This window comes from Plecotus auritus, assembly GCF_963455305.1.
Source record: "Plecotus auritus genome assembly, chromosome: 2".
NCBI classification, from domain to species: Eukaryota; Metazoa; Chordata; class Mammalia; order Chiroptera; family Vespertilionidae; genus Plecotus; species Plecotus auritus.
The window spans coordinates 223,846,983-223,866,306 of NC_137771.1; the positions used below are offsets into that span (position 1 = coordinate 223,846,983).

Below are 19,324 nucleotides of genomic sequence, written 5' to 3' on the forward strand. Positions count from 1 at the left end.
TCTATCCATCCATCCATCCATCCATCCACCCATCCACCCATCTATTTATCCATCCATCCATCCATCCATCCATCCATCCATCCATCTGTCTTTTTTCCCACTAAAAAGCCATCAGGCAGCCCCACCCTTACCCAGGTGTGCAGGAGAAGAAAGGCCACCTCATGGCCAGGCGACCTGTGTAGTCATATGGGGCCTCTGGCTTAGTCCCTGAGCTTGATTTCATGCTCTGTCGGTATTGTCACAAAACTCTTCATAATGTTTCACATGAAGCCCCACATTTCTGTTTTCCACTGAGCCCCATAAAGTGTCCTAGGTCCTGTCCCTGCTGCCCAATCACAGGCTCTCAGACCCCAACTCTGCCTGAGCCACCAACACTCTCAGAGAGGTTCATTGCAGAGGCGGACGGAGAGGATGGTTGCAGGACTTTTGCTTGTTTTTAAATTGCCTCATTTGTGAGGAGACCTGCTAGACTCTTCGCTGCATCCCACTTCCTGGCTGTAATACCACAGGGACGGAGGGGCGGGAGGCAGGTCCCCTGAGGGCACTGCTTCCAGCTCTGAAGTCGCATTACGCTGCATTTATATTTTTGTCATGTGCGAATTCAAAATCCTCATCCAAAATTCCACCGTGGGGAGCTCTCGCCGGAATTTCAGCCAAATCTGGCGCTCAGTGAGAACTCAGCAAAAAAGTGATGACATGGAAATTCACAAAACAGTATCCCCAGAAATGAGCTGAATCTGCTTTGAGGATGAGAAAGATTAAATCTAGATGAACAAAATAAATTAGCAAACAAAATAGAAACAGACTCATAGATAGAGAGCAGACGGACAGCTGACAGGAGGAGGATGTGGGACTGGGTGGAAAAGATGAAGGGATTAGGCAAAAGAAAAAAAATTCACAGACACAGACAACAGTATGGTGACTACCAGACGGGAAAGAGGTGGGGGAGGAAGAAGAGGGTAAAGGGAGATAAATGGTGATGGAAGGAGATTTGACTTGGGGTGGTGAACACACAATACAATATACAGATGATGTATTCTAGAATTGTACACCTGGACGCTATATAATTTTATTAACCAATGTCACCCAAAAAAAATTCGATTAAAAAATAAATAAATAAATCTAGATGAAAAAATAACAATAAACTTGCAGGAGGTATTTGGTAGAAGTACTCGACAAATTGCTACATCTATTTTAAGAAGTTATCTTCAAGATGAGATAAAATAGCTTATGCCCTGCCGGTTTGACTCAGTGAATAGAGCGTCGGCCCAGGGACTGAAGGGTCACAGGTTCAATTCCAGTCAAGGGCATGACCTCGGTTGCAGGCTCAATCCCCAACCCCGGTTAGGGCGCTCGCAGGAGGCAACCAATTAATGTGTCTCTCTCACATCGATGTTTCTCTCTGTGTGTCTCCCCGCTTCCTTCCGCTCTCTCTAAAAATTAATGGAGCCGAAACCGGTTTGGCTCAGTGGATAGAGCGTCGGCCTGCGGACTGAAAGGTCCCGGGTTCGATTCCGGTCAAGGGCATGTACCTTAGTTGTGGGCACATCCTCAGTGGGAGGTGTGCAGGAGGCAGCTGATCGATGTTTCTCTCTCATCGATGTTTCTAGCTCTCTATCTCTCTCCCTTCCTCTCTGTGAAATATCAATAAAATATATTAAAAAAAATAATAAAAAAATAAAAATAAAATAAAAATCAATGGAAAAAAATCCTCAGGTGAGGATTAACAAAGAGAGAGAGAGAGAGAGAGCGATGTGATAAGATAGCTCACATTTCTGAGGTATAGAACATTGCTGGAAATAATGTTTGCATCGTGCCACTGGATGGCCTTGATATTAATAATAGTAATGGTTAAGAAGCCACCGTGGGCTCTGGGATACAAAGCGTGCAATGACATCCTGCTATGGACAAACCCTGGCGCGCACCCAGAAGGTAGAGCAACAGGCATGTCTAAATTCACCCCGACATTTCTCACAAGTAGAACATGGAACTTTGAAGATAAAACAATGTGCACAATTGTACAAATCTTACTGACTGGCCTCATGTAGCCTGCTTCCCATGTACTGCACAGAATTTTCATTTACCACTTTGAAAGGAAGATATGATAAGTCAACAGAACCCAAATATTCATTGGTAGGCAAGAGAAAATGTCCGATGTGTTTAACGCAATCTGTCACGAAGCAAGAATTAGAAATCAACCATGGTGTCATGGTAGACATGCATCCATTCGTTGGTTTTGAAGATTGCTAAATTCTCATGTGATTCTAAAATTTATGACTTTTTTAACATTTTTGTTGTTGTTAATCCTCACCCGAGGATATCTTTCCATTGATTTTTAGGGAGAGTGGAAGAGAGAGGGAAGGACAGAGAGGAACATCCATGTGAGAGAAACACATTGAATGGTTGCCTCCTGCATGAGCCCTGACCAGGGCCCGGACCAGGGAGGAGCCTACAACTAAGGTACGTGCCCTTGACCAGAATCGAACCCGAGACCCTTTGGTCCACAGGCCGATGGTCTATCCACTAAGCCAAACTGAGTGTGGCTTTTTAACACTTTATTGATTTTAGAGAGGAAGGGAGAGGGAGAGGGAGAGATAGAAACATCAATGATGAGAGAGAATCATTGATCAGTTGCCTCTTGCACGGCCCCTACTGGGGATTGAGCCCCAACCCAGGCATGTGCCCTGACTGGGAATCGAACCATGACCTTTCAGTTCGTAAGTCGACACTCAATCACTGAGCCACGCCAGGCTGGGCTAAAATTTATGACTTTTAAGATTAACCATTAGTTATGGTGGCTGTTCCTCAACCAATATTGTACTGAGCCCCTACTTTTGTAAGCATCGACTCTATGGGAAGGTTTCCCTGAACGGTTCCACCTCCACCCCCCAGCCCCCACCCCGCCCACACAAGGACTTAACCTGCTCCCTGGCCCTCGGTTTGTACAGTGAACGCAGATGCCCGCTGTGTGGGCCCTGGAGTCCAGTTAATATTATGTGGTTCTGTCTTGGCTGTTACCCCATATGGCCTGTGAGGGGTAAGGACTCTGTCTTATTCCACAAACTCCAACACAAAATGGTTTCTCCATCAATGTGGGTTGAACGGTATGTGCTGGGGATGTGAAAAGGTATAGGAAACACAATCCCTTTCTTTTAAAGTTTCCTAATTAGAAGGCAGAAAGAAACGTGACTGACAAAATAAGTGATTACCGATGGTACATGCGACGGTTTTGACCATAGAAAGGGCCACCACTCCCTGAGAAAATGTTCTCTTAAAAGTTTCATTTGGGGGTTCAGAATGCTCTTTCTTATTCCCACAGAGCCAGGGAGGGTACAGCAAGGAGTGGAGGTGACTGGTGTACACTCAAGGCCAGGAAAACTCTGCCGGGCGAGACGGAAGAGAACTTTGTCAACAGAGACCTTAACGAGATGGTTCGCAGGAGCACGCCATGCCCACATTCACCATGTTCTCCCTGTGTGGTTGGGATGGGGTGGGGCTGGGGTGGGGGTCAGGAGGTCAGAGGGCAAACCCAAATTTCTGCAAATAAAGTAAAAGACCTGGTGAAGGACAGAATGACTTTCTTAAGACCTCTGTGGCTGTCCTTTATTTGTACTGGAGACTAATAAAAATATCCAGGACAATATTATTTTCCATATGTTCCATGTCTAAGTCCTAAATGGAATTGGGACAAGTGAAAAAATGGGTTGTATAGAGGATATGACAGAAAACAAGACATTTAATAGGATAGGAAATGTGTGAATGAAGCCGAGCCTGGCTTTTCCTTGGGAAGCGCTATGATTTTAAACAAGATTCGCCGTAGGGCACTCAATGCCTATTTTAAAAAGACTACTTTCAATGAAATGACAAGTACAACCTACTTAATCCCCTGGATTCTAAGTGGGGCCATAGAAACAACCATCTTTCTCTAGGTCAGTGGTCGGCAAACTCATTAGTCAACAGAGCCAAATATCAACAGGACAACGATCGAAATTTCTTTTGAGAGCCAAATTTTTTAAACTTAAGCTTCTTCTAATGCCAGTTCTTCAAAATAGACTCGCCCAGGCCGTGGTATTTTGTGGAAGAGCCACACTCAAGGGGCCAAAGAGCCGCATGTGGCTCGCGAGCCACGGTTTGCCGACCACTGCTCTAGGTCAATGGCCTGTAAGCAGGCTGCCTGCACCCGGGGAGGGGCAGGGCTACCCTGCTCAGTTGCATGGGTTGTACACAGCACAACCCCAGGGGGCGCCATGGGCACACACCACAGTCTGATGGCACCTCTGGGGTTAGAAGGTGCTGAATTCTCACAACCGTGCATGATAGAGAGAACTCTAGAATTTCTATTTATATCTGTGTAGGATCACAGGTCAATAAGAAAAAATAGTTTTAATCGTAGCTAATATCTGACGCTGACATTGTCACTGGGTGGGTAGGGAAGAGTGGAAGCCCCAGGACACCCTCACTCTTGGCTTGCTCTCAGAATACTGCCACGTGCTGCACTGCAGTTCCTCGTGCTCCGTAAGAGGATTTATAGATTATCCAATCTACCTTTAACTACACTAATCTCCCCACAGTAGGTAAACGGACTTTAGAAATTCCTGCACAGTCACATGCTACAACATGGATGAACCTTGGGGACATTCTGCTAAGGTAAATGAGCCAGCCACAAAAAGACAAATACCGGATGATCCCACTTACATGCGGTAACTAGGGTAGTCACCTTCATAAAAACACAAAGTGGAACGGTGTGGACCAGGGGAGGCAGGACAGCGAGGAGGGGAGCTGTTGTTTAACGGGTATAGAGTTTCAGTTGTACCAGATGGAAATGTTCTGCAGATCTGTTTCTCAACAAGGTAAGAAAACTTAATACTACTGAATTTCACTCTGAAAAAAATGGCTAAGATGGTCAATTTTATATGTTTTTTGACCACAATAAAAAATTCCTGCATACGATTTTCACAGATTGAAAACAATACCAATACTGCCAGCAAAAGCAACAAAACAATGGAAATGCTAACTAACCTTTTACTGTTAGAATATCTTCCTGAGCACAAATAGGAGCTTAAAAACCATCGTCATCAAATTCGTCTCAAAAAGAAGTGGTTACCCAGGCCATGTGAATTATAGATTTTCATGCTTTTCCATTGACAATGAACTTTCGCAAGTGTATATTGTGCAAGGGATAATAAAGCCATTACCATTAGCAAGATATCTAAAAGTATGGTTTGCTTCATCGTTCTCTCATTTTTAAATATTTATTTTTTGTATGTTTTATACCCACACTTAATATATTAGCACATTAGCACTTACAACTTTTAAATAAATTTTTAAAAATGTATTGTGCATACATGCTCAAAAATTTATCTTTCCAATATTCATTTTTTGTATGTTTCACAACTACACTTCGCATATTAGTACATTAGCACTTATACATAATTTTAAAATGAACTTTTAGAAAATGCTTTGTGCATACATGTTCAAATATTTTTCCGGAGAAGGCGCGGTACCAAAAACTGTGGAGATGATTATTCTAGAGGAGTGATACCCAAGGTCACTGCGGACCCAATCCATTGTTCTGGGCTGGATTGTGGGAGGACTGCTGGGATAGCACCCAAAGAGCTGAGAAGCTGTGAATGTCCGTTGATGGCTATTGTTAGAACAATGACAGCTAATTGTGGGTAGGACAGTGCTCTCCCTAGGGGAGGACGGGTCATACCTAATCACCTTGACCGGTTTGGGGAGAAGATGTCCTATAGCATAAGGCAGCAATTTTCAACTGGTGTACCCCAAGGATTTTATAACATGCAATACCCAACTGTTTCGTTAGGAGCACTAACCTCTTTTCCCTTAGATTGCCAAATTTTAAAGAATGACATCAGCCAGCACAACAATAGCCGACTGGTGTGAATGCATCAGAATTATACCTATTTTTTGTCAGATCGGCAAAAAAAAAAAAAAAAATATATATATATATATATATATATATATATATATATATATATATATATATATATATAATGGTGTGCCGCAGAATTTTAGTAATTAGTTTATGTGTGTCATGAGATGAGAAAGGGTTGGAAATAGCTGGCAAATGGTTTGAAGTTTTGCTTATTGCTGGCTCCATCTATCGTTCTTTGAAATGGATGAAGAGATGCGAATTCTGAAGGCGGACTCAACACCCTCGCCCACCTACGATGTGGGCAGGTTTGTGTCAACACTGGTGTCTGCTGATGCCCTCTCACCCGCAGGGATGGAGGACGGGTACCCTGGATGCTCCATCCTGCACGATTGCTCTCAGGCTCCCAGCTGGACCAATTCACGGCCCTGGGATTTCAAACAAGTGGGGAAATGTGATAGGAAACGCCGAGGCACAACCAGCCCTTTGCCAGGCCCAAGAAAACTGTTCTGTTTTCCTAACCCCTCCTAACGGAACAGTGGATACTACTTAATGAGGAAATTATGTATGTAAGAATCTTAATTTCTTTTATCCTCACCCAAGGATGTTTTTCCATTAACTTTTTTAAGAGAGAAAGTAGGAGGGAGGAAGAGATGGGGGGGGGAGAGGGAGAGAGAGAGAGAGAGAGAGAGAGAGAGAGAGAGAGAGAGAGAGAAACATCTACATGAAAAAGACACAGCAATTGGTTGCCTCCCACAGAGGGGTGGGGGGGAATGGAGGGGGTGGTAACCTGCAACCAAGGTATGTGCCGTTGACTGGGAATAAAATGGAACCTGGGACCCTTCAGTCCGAGGGCGGATGCTCTAACCACTGGATCGAACCGGCCAAGGCAAGACTCTTAAATTTTCAAACAAGTGTAATTTCTTCATTAGATTTTAAATATTGGCACTTAGCCACATGGTGGACAGGAAAGTATGTTGGCTAAACAAAAGAACTTGAGAGAAAGGGAGAACGTATTTCCTTGTAATATTTTTTTCTTATTTTGTTAAGACAAGTGCTCAAGAGGATTGTCAACCTCTGGGGTCCTCTTTCCAGGCCTTGTATACAATTAACATAACTAGTCGCTTGGTGAGAATCTTGGCCAGGGCCCAGGTGTGGTGTTAGGGGGACAGCTGGCCGTGACCTTTGCCACACCTCTCCCCAACAGCTCTGGGTTGGAGGACCAGGAAAAGCATAACCTCAAACCAGCCCGGGTGCAAACGCGGCCTTCAACTCGTCATAGACTAGCATTTAAGCACCAACTTTCAGAAGACATTGTAGACCATTGAGAAAAGGATGTGCTATGCGTGGCCTGAGGTATTTTCGTGTTGGCCAAGCCCACGCCGTCCTCACATGAGGGGACCGCCACCCTCACCCCAGGGGACAGACACCTTCCCTCCACTCTGGTTCCCTCCCTTGCGACAGGAAAATTGCCTCATTTGCATCGTTGGCACTTTCTGGCTCCTTCCCCCTGAGATGTTTACAGGGGACTTTTCAACTTGTGGATGACTACCTTCCTGTTTACGGCCCTAATTTGTCTTCCTTTTATTTATAAGGTGGCAGTTTACGAGTAAAAGATAAAATAATGGCATTTAGCGAGTGATTGATTTTTCGGCTGGCCATGTTATAAATATGGCCAAGCATTTCCCTTTCAGAAATGGAATGAGAAGTGATTCAGTGGGATTCTGAAGCATAAATTTAGGGCTATTTGCAAGGCACACACAATATTCAAGCAGATTGATGCCTGGAATTGTAACGCACGCTGAATTGCTCATGTAAAGCAGCCCAGAAATGAATGCGGGCTGATAGGTCTGGGCCATGGACGGGTGTGGCGAGCTCGCCTGGCTCGTGGTACAAGACAGTGATCTATAGCACGGTCCTACCCATCCCCAAAAGGCGCCTGCCCCAGATCGAATGGGGAATGTTTCCGAATTCATCGTTATACTTCGCTTCAGTCCAGTGATTGGGAGAAGGATGGTAAAGAGCTGGTGCCTGGGTGTGGTAGGGGAGTGGAGACAGACCCTGTCCAACTTCCCAGTCCATCTTTTTTTGCATCTGAATTGTCAAATATCCCTGCAAATTAAAGTATTTAAAGAGGAACTGTAATTAAAATATTTGTTTTAATTAATGTGAACATTGAGGATTCCTGTTTAACTATTAATTATAATATTGAACTCGGCCACTTGCTTCCTGCATCCTAGAGAGATACTGATGTCAAAACACGCTGGAACGTGCAGTCTGGCTGACGGCGATGCAGCGCGAGGGGCTACCTTCCCAAAGGCCTGCATGGACTCCTCCTGAGTCCCCGCTAAGCACAGCCAAGGGGGTTTCCCGCCTCGACACAGCAACTGTTTTCCAGGGCACGGCCGGCTCTGCCTCGCTCCTGCAGTCCCTTTTGTTTGAATTTCATAGAACTTACCTGACATGAAACGGTCACCGGGGACATCCGCAGGATATTAGAGTTCCCCGCACCCCCTTCAGCGCCCTGGTTTTCCTTGACATTTCCCTAAAGGTCAAGAGTTCTGTCTGTTGAGATCCCCCCAGTTTTTCTCATTCCCTTGGCCTGCCGGGAAAGCATTTGCTTTGCATATGTAACAATGCATCCCTTTCCAGAGCACAAGGACTTACATGGTGAACATGAGTTTCAAACCAGGAGGAAGACAGAACTTCTCTTCTCCAAACCTGTTTCTGCCACAAATCTCAACAGAGAAAAGAGGGTCTGGTCCTTGGTCACATGCACTGACCAATCCACACCCCGAAATCCAGTTATGCATCCAGTAACTGGACACCACCAGGTGCCAAACCAGGAGCCAGGCCTTGTGGACGACAGAACACTGTCCCTGTCCTCAGGAAGTTCACCGTCTAGGTAGGATAACACTGATAAACAAAATGCAACCTGCCCTGGCTGGTTTTTCTCAGTGGTTAGAGCATCGGCCCCCAGACCGAAGGGTCATGGGTTCTATTCCAGGATGTACCTCAGTTCTCGGTTGCAGGTTCCCCAGCCCCAGTAGGGACATGTGCAGGAGGCAACCAACCGATGTGTTTGTTATTTTCACATTGATATCTCTCTCTCTCTCTCTCTCTCTCTCTCTCTCTGTCTCTCTCTCTCTTTCTCCCCTTCCTCCCTCCCTTCCACTCTCTCTAGAAATCAATGGAAAAAATATCCTCAGGTGAGAATTAAAAAAAAAAAAAATGCAACCCATAATACTTGCTATGGACTGAATGTTTGTGTTTTTCCAAAATTTGTGTGGTAAAACCCTTACACCCAAAGGTAATGGCATTAGGAGTGAGGCCTTTGGGGGCTGAGTAGGCAGTGAGGGTGGGGCCCTCGTGAATGGAATCAGTGCCCTTATTAAGGAGACCCACAGAGCTCCCTCATCCCTTCCACCAAGTGAGGACACTGAGAGGTGTCCGTGACCCAGAAGAGGGCCCTCACCCACCCATGTTGCACCCCGATCTTGGACTTCCAGCCCCCAGAACTGTGAGCAATAAATTTCTGCTGTTTATAAACTACCCAGCTGTGGTATTTTGTTACAGCAGCTGGAACAGAATAAAGCCAACACTAATACTGTGTTTTCTTCAAATATCAGCCAAATATAATAAAAACCTGTGCATATGCATCCCCTAAAATCCTTCTTTTCCCGCAGTAGAAAGCCCTTTCCAGAACGTCATTCTAAGTTAATGAGAAAGCCCCAGGCTGGGGCTCATATTATTCATGGGATCAAAGAGTGCGGCGTGCCCAGTGGACGGAGCACAGGGCCACAGACAGATGGCGAATGCCTTCCACCTAGGAGAGCACCTCGCAGAAAGCCTGAAAGCAGAAATTAGAATTTCACAAAATAATGCGGAGACTGTTCATCATAAATTCAATGCACTTTCCATCACAAAGCCCCTGTTCCCTTGACATCATGATCACACTATTCCACTGAACCTTTAATAAAATCAACTGTAACTCATTTATTCCATCTTTCCGGGGGGAAAACGCACACACACAGTACATCTTGCACTCTTAGAATTCAGAAAAGAAAAGCAATGAGAGTTCTTAGTCCCACAGCATTCCTTAATGATATGCAGGATGCGGGAAACAAATCGTGTGGCAACCCGTTTGCGTCAGCCCCGCAAACACATTTGCATGCTTAACTGGGGCCTCTTCTCCGTTAGGAAAAGTCAGACGTCAAACCCAAGTCGTAATGGGTGTCTTTTTAGACCTAATATCTCCAGTTACAGGAGAGAGAGTCTCTATCATTGTGTGACACAGCACAACCATTTGGGTCTTGCTGGATCTTCACATATCTTTACCACATCACACCCCCAAATAAGGTTAAAACTACACGAGACATTGAATTGTCATTTGACCTTCTGTTGCTGGGTCTTGGAGGCCAGTGGCAAAAATCCACATTCTGTGCCATTACCCTCGGGATCTGTGCTTAACTGGTCAGAGATACACAGTTCCTTGCAGACCTAACCATCCTTCCATCCGCCTGTGTTTAGTTCACTATTACCTGTAAGGCGCACACACCCGTAACAGTTCTCATTCTAGACCTGTTTCGTCTTACTGTGTGTCTCACCGGCCGGTTGCCCTGATGGCTAACTAGGTAAGCCCCCAGACCAGTGTCACATGATGTTTTTTTAACCAATGGCTACTTTCGACGAAGGAAAAATTTGTCTTTCCTGTGCCACCCCTCTTGCCCCCCAAGACTGAAGTGGGGACAGCCACTCCTGCTGGTCCAGCACAATGATGGGCATTGCCTTCTGCTTTCCGTAGCGATTTCACACATAAGCAGTAGCTTCTGATTCCATGCTAAGGACAGACATGTGGGTCTAAAGATGTGCCCTTAAATGTCCTTGGAGTGTTCAGACCACGCCTCTGACAGGCACAGGCCTTCTCTTGCGGCCACTGTCTGGATGGAAGAAATGGCCATGACCCTGGCGCTGAGTCACAGCATCCCATCCAAGCCGAGGAGAGAAAGGCGCCCGTGACGGGAAATAGGAGGATAAGGGAGTCTGCTCTCCCAAGGGGTCTCCACTCTAATTAATAGCAGTCAACTGATGCCTGGGGCAGCCAGGAGCCCCCCTCCCTCACACACAGGGCAGTGCTGCCTCATTAGGAAATCAACACGCCCAATGTTTCCCTTTATGCAGTGACATCTCGCTGCTGGCTCTCCTCAATAACTTCCTTTGCAAAGCAACTTGAAAAGAGACCCCTGGGGAAGACAAGGAGACTCATGGTCATTGTCTGTGGGACTCTTTTCTTCAAATCGTGTTAGGTGGCTAAACACAGCGGGCTTTTACTCCTCCCTGGGCCCGGGAGTCCGGCGGGAGAGAGGAGGACGCTGTGTGGATTGCACTTGGCGGCCAGGCTGTCTGATCCGGCTCGTGCACCTAAGCCTGCATTGTGATCCCTGCTAAATTATCTTCCAGCTCATCTCAGAGCTGCTGCAGGCACATCTGACAGACTCTAGCACCGAAATGTAAATCAGACGCCCCCACAAGCCACCTCCGCTCCCTCGCATTGCCCTAACTTTGGACTTGACTTTGCTTGCTATACTTGAGCTGCTCTCTTCAATCACATGTCATTTCCCCCGAAAAGCGATGTCACAGGGGATACAGAAGACATTGCGTTTGTACAGTCATCCAGCTTAAAGCCAGCTCCAGACTCAGTTTCCCTGCCCGCCTTCCCTTAAAGATGGGAAGACCAGGAGGAGCAGAGCCCCTACCCCCGGGGCGGGGGGGTCATGTGGCCCTTGAAGGATCTCTCCGCCCAGCAGGGCTCATGCCCTGGCCCCAGGGGGCCACTGGGAGCTCTGCAGCTGGCACTGAACCCTGGCAGCTGGCACAGGATCCATTGCCCACCAGACTCCAATAAATCCAGGAGTCAGAGAATGGCGGGCAAAACCCTGTGCCTTGTCCCTCGCAGTAATGAGGTACACGCAGAAGTCAAGAATCATCTGAAATCCATCCCTGCCTGAGAGTTATTAAAACTAGAAGCCCCGTGTAACTCATCCAAGAAGAAAAGCTTGGGGAAAAGGGGGGATCCGGTTCCCTCCCCAGAAAGGAGCTTCTGCTCAGCTTTATTAAATGTTTTAAGCAGATTTAAGTTTTAGTCCAAGGACACATTCCCGCTCTCCAAGGAGCACGCCCCCTCCACCCCCCAGAAACTGGGAGATCAGCCAGAGAGCTGGGGGCTGGGCTGGGGGCCAGAGGAGAAGCGTGCAGGAGTGAAGGGTGTGGTGGGCAGCAAAGGGAGGCTGTGGGATTTTGTCAACATTTAAAGGAGCGGAGGCAGGGTTGTCGCCTGCCAACTCCTCTGATGAAATGCGGGGGGCAGGGCTGCACTCATTTCACAAAGCAGAAAGGAGGCTGTGACTCCAATCGTGGGGTGAGGTCTGGGACACTTGCTCTCTGCCGGGGGACCCACGGTAAGAGAGCCCCTCGGAGCTGGGCATTCTGGAAAGCTCCTGAGTACGCCGCTGGGCGGGAAGGTGGTGACTGCACCGGTGAGGAGAGCTGGCAGGAGGCCCACTGTCGGAAGGATTCCTGGCAGCTGACTTGATCAAAGAAAGGGAGCCCCAGGGCTATGCCGCTTCCAAGCCCTTCTTCCATATGAAAAGGGGAAGTCGTACGTAAACACCCACTGCACACAGGCATCCCTTCTTGTGGCAAGCCAAGGTGAGCTGACACAAACAGAGAAGCTTCTGGAATCTCCAGGGAGTCTAGCAGAAAGCCCCCCACCCAAGCATGCAGGAGATGGGGGACTGGATCTCACATCCCTGTGTCTGCTTCGAGCCCCCACCGCCTTTTCCTCAGCTCCCACCCTCCTCCTCCTCCTTCTCTTCCTCCTCCTCCTCCTCCATCTCCTCTGGCACCTGCTGTTCAGAGAATCCCTCATGCACTTGGCCATCCACCTGGCGGTCAGCTGCCCAGCATTGCAGCCCATGTCCTGGGTCTGTCTTTCGCCTGCTGGTGGCTTTGAACTAGTTGACCTTGAACTTTTCCATGCCTCAGTTTCCTCATCTGTCGAGTGGGAATAATACGAGCACCTACCTCACAGAGCTGTCGGGAGGCTCAAATAAGGTAACGTGAGTGGATGCTAGACGCCCAGCTGGGCTCTGAGGCCGCGGGGCCACGGGGAGCTGCTGCCGTGGTTACTACTGTTGTGGTTGGAAGGGTTTCAGCCTTTCCCTCCTCTCCCCATGCTCGCCTGGCCCTCCTCCTCGCGCAAGCCCTCGGCGCCATCCCAAACCCCATTCCCACAGCTCCTCAGGCTGTGCCCGCTCGTTCCTCCTGTCATGTTTACATCCCAAGCCACCCATCAGAGAGATAAAAGCGGTGCAGACACATTTTATTTCTGAAGTTGTTAATTTTACTCTAGACTTCCTAAAAAGGATCACCCATCTGTCAAAAAAAAAAAAAAGAGAGAGAGACGATAAAAGCTCTTACAAAGTCATTATTTGAGTGCCAACCGAAAGGAAGTGAGACGGACCGTCTTGGTGGCGGAGTCGCATAGAGGGGGTGTCGCATGACCCAGATCTGCCCCCTTAGGAAGAGAGAAAGAGAGTATGATCTCTTAAAAAATAAAATCATAACCGATTTTATTTTTTAAAGAATAAAAAACCGATTCTGTGTAGACATATTCAGAGAAGTGACCTTCGATTTAAAATTGTCCCTCTTCTGCCCAGCATGCCCCGTCCTCGAGCCACACACCTGGACACACACATTGTTCACGGGGCGTCCGCTGGGCTCCTTCCCCGGGACTCCGAGGAGCTGCAGATGCTGGCTGCACAGCCCACGCTTCCCCGCGCTTCCCCCGCAGCACCGAGCAGCAGCCCCCCTTCCCCGCACTCCCCCCAGAAGCCGGCTCCCCAGCCCGCCTGCCCGGAAAGCTGTCCCCTAAAAAAACACATGGGGAAGTAACACAGATCTTCCTGAGAGACTCCCACCATCGGCTTCCTCTTCTGAGGGCTCAACCCCAAAGCGCTTTCCAGAGTCACAATCCAATAGGAAGCAAACAATGCGTCCCTTTCTCTTTTTAAGGCGAATTTTTAAAAAGTTGCAAACTTAACCAGTCCCCGCACTTGCCCTGCGCAGCAAGCCATACAGAATGTTGGTCTTCAAAGCCCATAGTTCCAGGGCTGGCTTTCACATTTTCAGAGATAACTGAGGTCCCTTCTTCCCCCGGTCCCCTCATCCCACCCCCACCCCCACCCCCGCTCCCCAAGTTCCCCTTTTGGAGTAGAAGTACCACTCACCTCGCTCATGATGCTTCACCACAGCTCTGGTCCTGCCGCTCAGCACGAGAACTGCTCAGGGATGGCTCGCTGCTCCACCAGCCCTGGCTTTCCTCTTAAAAAGGGCTGCCCCGTGGCATCATGCCTCCCTAAGCCAATGAAATGCATTCACCTGGCTGAGCAGCTGGCAGACATCTGAGAGCACACAGGGCCACCTAGTGGAAGAAAGAAGGAGCACACTCCAGGTCGCGGCTCCCCATTCTGTCAGGGAGAGAAGCAAAGGAGGTTTTCTTTAAAAGTCAAAGTCGGAGGTACAAAGACTGTTCCTTAATGCAAGGGGGGCGGGATGTCAGACATGGAAAACATGTTTTCAATGTCAGTGCGAAGAAGGCTTGTTTTTTAAAAAAATATATATTTTATTGATTTCAGAGAGGAAGGGAGAGGGAGAGAAACATCAACGATGAGAGAATCATTGATTGGCTGCCTCCTGCACACCCCACACGAGGAAATGTGCCCTATCTGAGAATCAAACCATGACCTCCGGCTGGGCGAAAGTTCATTTTTTAATTATATTGTTCAGTTACAGTTGTCATTCAGTATTTTATCAGTTTCAGGTGGACTGCTCCGTGGTTAGACATTTACATAATTGACGAAGCGATTCCCCCTATAACTCCAGTATCCACCTGGCACCATCCACAGTTATGACAATATTATTGACTGTATTCCCTGGGCTGGACTTTACATCCCCATGACTATGCTACACCAATCAGCACGTCTTAATCCCTCCCCCTTCTGCACACAGCCCACCAACCCATCTCCCCTCTGGCAACCTTCAGTTCTCTGAGTCTTTGAGTCTGTTCCTGTTTGGTGTTTTCGTTTATTTTGTTCTTTAGACTCCACATACAAGTAAAATCATGTGGTATTTGTCTTTCTCTGTCTGACTTATTTCACTTAGCATACTACCCTCTAGGTCCATCCATGCTGTTGCCAATGGTAAGATGTCATTCTTCTTTATGGCCGAGTAGTATTCCATCGCCCCCTCGTCTATAGATGGGCACATGCCCCCTCACCCCCCACATGGGCTGCTTCCACCACTTGCTATTGGAAGTTTGTTCTGGAAGGGAGAGCAGCTCTGAGGCACATGTGTGCTGGGTCTCACCCCTCCTTGTTTTCCAGCCCCTGCAGCTTCCCCCGCCCCCGGAAGCACAAACCTCAGCTGTTAGAGCTGAACATTTCCACTCCTTCTCCCAGAGCCCACCTCCCCAGGCGCTTCATCCTGGATGGAGGGCGTGAGGACTGGCCCGGGGACTTGGAGACGCGCACTGTGACAGGAGAGGAGAGGAGGTCCCAGGCTTTCTCTGTGGTGGTCATGACGTGGCCAGCGGTGCAAGACTGCTTTGACCCTGGAGTCTGCTGAAGATCGGATGGCCTCACCCTATCCAGGGTCTCTATGAAGAGGTTTAGGCTTGTCCAGCCCTGAATTCGGCATGCTGAAGAGTCTCCATGGCAGCCAGTGGGCCCCTGATTGCCCCAGGGCGGGTGCCGCAGATGGGGGAATGCCGATGCCTAGAGCTGAGACGCAGCGGCTGCCCGTCTCCATGACCCATCGCTGGTCACGGTGACCCCTGCCACTTGCCAGTGAACGACCACTGGAGTCCAGACCAAATTAAAATTTAGGGAGCCTTTATTAGCTAGCCGGTGACTGCTCTGCCTTTCTCCACGCAGGGAGTCCAGAGAGCAGCCCTGACCCTTTGTGCAGGACCACTTTTAAGCACATTTACCACATCCTGTTTTTGCAGAGCAAGCAACCCAAGACAAAACAGGTTTTCCCAAGCAATGTCAGGGTCATGCCATAGACGACCATGTTATTTACAGGGTCATCCTGTTCTTCAGAGAGCTGACAGTGTTCTACGGTATGTTCTTTCTTGCAAGGCTATTTTGTGAGGTGCAGCTAGGATTCAAGGCTAAGCCGACTAGGAGGAAGCATGCTCAAAAATTTCTACTTTCTACCAGCCAGCTCCCCCTGGTCCCAGAGCCCAGATGAGCCTCCACACGATAACAACGACGCCATGTCATGGCAAACACCCCAAGCGACAAGATGCCAAGGGCCTGCTGGAGGTACAGGCATAGCCAAGTGGTGGCTACCGAATAGTTCACGTGGGTACATTGATGAGACCCTGGGTGGCTGGTACAATCCTCAGACACCTCACAGGGCCTCAGCCACCACCCCAACACGGAGACACACGGTCCAGAGCTCCCGTGGGATCCGTGCTGAGCGCAGCCCCGTCTCCCGCTGTCTTCCACTGGCTTCTTTTGGGCCAAGGTGGACTCACCCTTCAACTCCAGCCTCCATGGGCGCCTCCCTCTCTCACATCACACCCCCTGGAGCTTTCATCCCTCCTCCACGCCGGCCTTCTCCAGGCTTTCTGTCGCCAGTGGCCACCCCACCTCTCCACCCCAACCGTCATGGCAACCCTACTTTCCTCCCAGCTGCCTTCCTTCCTCACCGCCAGGGAAGGACTGGGCGGAGTCCCCGATCTCTGCCTCACAATCACCTTGGGATAGCAATGCAGGTGGGACCTGGAATATTTGAGTTGCCTGCTGTTCAGACCGAGCAGCTGGCTGCACAGAAGCCACTCTCCTCAGTTTGGAGCAGGAAGTAAGTGGTGAGTGCAGGACACAAGCAAAGCTTAGGGTCCATGCAAAAGCCGATGCCACTGCTGGAACCAAGAGCCGGCACCTCCTTCACCTGTGTGCCCTGTGTGCCAGGGTTGTGCCACCCTCGTCCTGGCCCTGATGGGGCTCCCCAGTTCCCAGGAGATGGTGGAGGGCTTTATACTGAGGAATGACAGCAGGGCAAAGGGGCGAATGCGAGCCCTGCCAGGACCCCATCCAAGAGGAGACTGTGAAGTTGGGTCTCTGTTGAGCGTTCTAGCCGGAATGCATGTCTCAGGATGGAGCCAGGACAGATCAATACAGCCTACAGGTGAGCAGGTGACTTAAAACCTCAAGCTTCCCCCACTGGGGGGTCACTGCTGGGATCCTGCTTTGTCCCTGGGACACTGAGCAACAATGGCTTTCCAACAGGCTGGGCACTTGGGGAACATGTTTTTTTGGGGGGAAGAAGCAGAAAGGGAGACTCAAGGAACTTTGGTGTCCTGCTACCTGGCCAGTCCTGGGTGGGAGACAATGGGTCTGGCAAGAACATTCAAGTGGCCCTAACCGGTTTGGCTCAGTGGATAGAGCGTCGGCCTGCGGACTAAAGGGTCCCAGGTTCGATTCTGGTCAAGGGCATGTACTTTGGTTGCGGGCACATCCCCAGTAGGGGGTGTGGAGGAGGCAGCTGATCGATGTTTCTCTCTCATCGATGTTTCTAACTCTCTATCCCTCTCCCTTCCATTCTTTGAAAAATCAATAAAATATATTTTTTTTAAAAAAAGAACATTCAAGTGTCCACTGATCCCTTCTCCCGACACTTGCCCCACTGTCCCTCTGTCCCTCTGCTCCCCGTACAGAGAAGGGCATCGCACCCCGCAATTCACACCCCACACCCCAACCCAGAGGAGTCCTCTTCTCACCCTAACACAGCTCCACTCACTGTGACCTCCTCCCTGGACTTTCAGAACTCCAGCCCTGGTCCCGCCTGCCCAACCCCTCTTCTCAGGGCCACCTCTGTGAGTGACAGAAAGGCCCCAGTCCCAGATGGGCCCCAGGGAGCACAGGCTGCCCGGAGCCCTCGTCTGTGCTGCTTAAACTCGAGTGGACACGAGCAGGAAGCAGCAGGAAGCACAAGCCTCTCCGGCCTGTGGGAGCCCATCTCCATTTATAGCCGCTTTACATAGAAACTTGTCTCCGGAGAGGCCCCTTCCAATGGGAAGATTGGTGCGTGTGTTATAATAACTCATAGCTCACAGACTCCATATACTCATATGTGTCTGTATCTACTTAAGTGTCCCGACCACATGGGTCATTGGCAAACTAAGAAAGGATCTGCCTGCCAGCACATCCTAACAGCATCCTCCTTATCCACCCCCCGTCCCTCCCTCCCCCAATCTCACCCAGGCAGGTGCCTTCTGCATTCCCAGGTGGCTGGAAATGGAGAAGGGAAGGGGGGCCCGCGGGTAGCCAAGAGGGAGGGGGAAAGCTTGATTCAGGCAGCGGAGCAGAGCCACACCCTCCCCAGGGGACACCTGTCCGGTTGGGGGCTTGGAGGTGAGGATGAGACCTCCCGGGGACAACACTCGCAGAGCCCACGCGTGGGTCCAGGTTATCCTCGGGCAGAGGGGACACGAGACCCAGCCTGCTCTGCTGGCCCGGCTCTGGCGCAAACATGAATTTTCTCATAGTGCAGATGCACACATCGATTTGCAACAGCTTTGGGGTTCGGGGAACTGTGAACAGTTGCTGGAGTTCCCAGGGGTGGGGACAGGATTGGAGGTGCCCACGCTGGGCTGTGGCTTGGCTGAGTAGAATGTCCCATTGTTTGGGACGAATCAGGGGGTTAGAAAGGCTATGGAAGAGAGGGTGGATGAACTGTATCCCCCCCCCCCAAATTCATACACAAGCATACCTCGTTTTATTACACTTCACAGACATTATGTTTTGATCAACATAAAGGCAGGACCCTCCATCAGCAAAAACATTAAGATTCGCTGAAGGCTCAGATGATGGTCAGCATTTCTTACCAAGAAATATTTTTAACTAAGGTAGATCCATGGTTTTTTTAGGCATAGTCACCGCTTCAAGCAATGATTCTCACACTTGGCGGCCTGTCAGACCCACTATTGCACACTTAATAGGCTACACTGTAGTATAAATATAACTTTTAGATGCACTGGGAAACCAAAATATTAGTGTGATTCATTTTATGGTGCTATTTGCTTTATCGCGGTGGCCTGGAACCCAGCCCACAATATCACTAAGGTGTGGCAGGTTCTAAACCCCAGGATCTCAGAATGGAACTGTCCTTGGAGATAGGGTCTTGAAAGAGGTGACTAAGGTAACAAGAGGTCCTGTGATTGGACCCTAACCTTGTAGATCTGGTGTCCTTAGAAGGAGAGAAAACCTAGACACAGACCCATTGCAGAGGAAAGACCATGTGGAGACACAGGGAGAAGACGGCCGTCTGTAAACCATGGAGAGAGGCCTCAGGAGAAACCAACCC

The 19,324-nt window shown here is 49.1% G+C and overlaps 1 protein-coding gene across 2 annotated transcripts in view; it reads right to left on the reverse strand.

The window, feature by feature from the left end:
- PCP4 (Purkinje cell protein 4) overlaps positions 1-14,334 on the reverse strand; it is a 53,663-nt gene extending 39,329 nt beyond the window's left edge. Inside the window, exon 1 of one of the 2 annotated variants that reach the window (XM_080655270.1) lies at positions 14,182-14,334. In XM_080655270.1, coding sequence (XP_080511396.1) covers positions 14,182-14,190 — 9 coding nt within the window. In that variant the 5' untranslated portion in view covers positions 14,191-14,334. Of the gene's footprint in view, positions 1-13,372; positions 13,466-14,181 lie in introns of those variants that run through there. The other variant, XM_080655269.1, reaches the window with a different exon arrangement.
- Between the last annotated feature and the right edge of the window lie 4,990 nt (positions 14,335-19,324).